Raw genomic sequence first — 2,226 nt, 5'->3', positions numbered from 1 at the left:
CGTTAAGCTGTCGGTGATCATAAATACTTGATAGCGATCATTACTAATAGTAAGGAATATATCCGCCAACCTGGAGTGGAGCAGCGTAGTGGATTAAGCTCCAATTCTTCTTCTACTTGAAGAAAGAGGCCCATGCCCAGCCGTGAGATATTACAGGCTGAAGCATTCTGCCATTGCCAAAGATTATTATGCCATTCCATATATCTATCACACAATCGATTACACTCTTTTATAGCACCATGTTCTAGATGTAAGTTTTCAATTATCTAAATCAAAAATTTTGGTCATATTATTCATAGAAATAAAACATACCTACAGCATCCGTAACAACATCCTCAACATAAATGAGAACCAGTATAAGCTTTGTGCTCTTATCTAAGATAAATCTAGTATAAAATAATTCATCAGAGTATCCTTAGCAAGTGACCGGAGGAAATGATTTATCAGGGCGTAGTACGTGATTTGCGAGCGCCGTAGAGGCGATGTAATCGCAGGAAGCGACACAGGCGCGGGCGCAGACGCTATGATCAATCTGCAGCGGAACTTATCTATCCACTGCTGCTAGCCAGCTGCTAGCCGTGATTCATAATAGTGCGATAGCGTTGTTTATTTTACACTGACTACCCTACGGCGGCCTGAAATACCTACCTCGCGCGAATATATATAATACGCGATTGCGGTGCAGGGAAGTAAAGGTACTTCGTTAAACAACGTTGGAATAAATATCGTCTTCCTCGAAAGTTGTATGCGTTTAAAATGTTAACCTGATGAAAAAAAAAAAACTATAGTATGCGAAGGAAATCGGTAAAAAATTGATAAATCTTTAAGACTCATCTGAGTGATGCCTTAGAGTGATTAATATGGAATTGTAAATACAGTCTAGTCAGTCAGTATTCAAAGTCGCGGCACGTTAAAGCCTCTATTCGTAGAAGTGTTCGTAAAAACCAGTCTGTAGGCGCGCGCTACTGCTCGCGTGCTGCGCGCGCGCCTCCCGCTCCGGGACGCACGCGCGGGCGCACACGTAGCGGGGACCCGGTATATAAGCCGACCGCCCTTCCTGATTGAATCATTCCCTTCGTACGCTCCAAGTGGGCATGTCGCTTGCTGTCGCGCAACCTTGTAAATACTTAGTCGTAGTTCGTCGGATTAAGTTTAACGTAATATTAATTAATCATGTGTCTCGCTAAGGAAGGAGAATCACCATCGCAACGGGAGGAGGTTCAACCACCTCGTTCTCCTTGGATGAAGCTCTTAAGTCGACAGGTAAGAATTAGATCTATCTGTACTTTTAAGTTTAACTAGACTTTACTGATATCTCAAACTAATTTTAAAATGATATATCAATGGTAAAAGATATCAAAATGCCCTATACGATTTTAATTTGTAACATGTGATTAATTTATCTTCCATTACTTACAGAGCTCAAAACGAAAACTCCCGAGAAAAGTGACAAGCTCCACGAGGGTGAACCTAAATAAGTATTGGTCGAAGCTTGAGGAGTTAATCTCTAACTCTTCACCTCGTCCTGACCTGCCATCGCATAAGACTGTCTATCCTGAAGAACCCATTTTAGTGCCATTTTCCGAATATTTCTACCCAGTAGACCCGGTCAAACCGGTTACCATCGAAGACAACGACAATGCCGAAAACCAGAACATCCTTAATTCTAGCCGATTCGAACTCGTCTCAGAGGAAGAGATCAGTGACAATATGGCTAACGAAATTCGAGAGATCTGCTACGCGGCGACCAAAACGAGCTGCTTAATATGTAAGCTTTGCTGTTTGTAACTTATGCTTCTCCAGAATCACCTTCGTCTTCCAGTAGTTTTTCAAGCAGTTTTAATTTTGGTACTAATGCAGTGAAAACAAAATCGTGTCTTCCAATATTAGATTTAGTGCGTGCTTTCATAGCACAACCATGTCTTCCATTAGAATTAGTGGCCCGGGATTCTAGTACATCTTCGATCGTTGTTTTGATTTAAATTGTATGTGATTTTAAACATAAGCCATAGATATATTCGAGTTGTTTAACATAGAAAGGTGTACCAGAATCCCGCGTAAATTAGTATTTGATATAGTAACCGTATAAATTGTCCGTCATGTTTTGGTAGACAGCTTTAATGTCAACTGCACTGTAATTAACGATGCACCAACTTTCACCTCCCTTCTCATCTTTACTCCTTGAAGTTCATAATTTCAACTGTATCTAATAACATCTTTATCCAA

General features: G+C 40.7%; 1 protein-coding gene across 1 annotated transcript; it reads left to right on the top strand.

The window, feature by feature from the left end:
- Positions 1-1,173: 1,173 nt before the first annotated feature.
- Positions 1,174-1,796, top strand: LOC123660346. Its single transcript, XM_045595445.1, has 2 exons — positions 1,174-1,263; positions 1,420-1,796. The coding sequence occupies exons 1-2, from the start codon at positions 1,174-1,176 to the stop codon at positions 1,786-1,788; spliced, it is 459 nt and encodes a 152-aa protein (XP_045451401.1). The 3' UTR covers positions 1,789-1,796.
- Positions 1,797-2,226: the final 430 nt, after the last annotated feature.

Source organism: Melitaea cinxia, chromosome 15, assembly GCF_905220565.1.
Source record: "Melitaea cinxia chromosome 15, ilMelCinx1.1, whole genome shotgun sequence".
Taxonomy (NCBI): Eukaryota; Metazoa; Arthropoda; class Insecta; order Lepidoptera; family Nymphalidae; genus Melitaea; species Melitaea cinxia.
Note: the sequence above shows the minus strand (reverse complement) of the source record. Positions and strands in the feature narration are given on the sequence as shown.

Coding starts and splice junctions, on each gene's coding strand:
- LOC123660346 (XM_045595445.1), top strand. CDS start 1,174: ATGTGTCTCGCTAAGGAAGGAGAATCACCATCGCAACGGGAGGAGGTT. Junction 1,264..1,419: donor TGAAGCTCTTAAGTCGACAG/GTAAGAATTAGA, acceptor CATTACTTACAG/AGCTCAAAACGAAAACTCCC.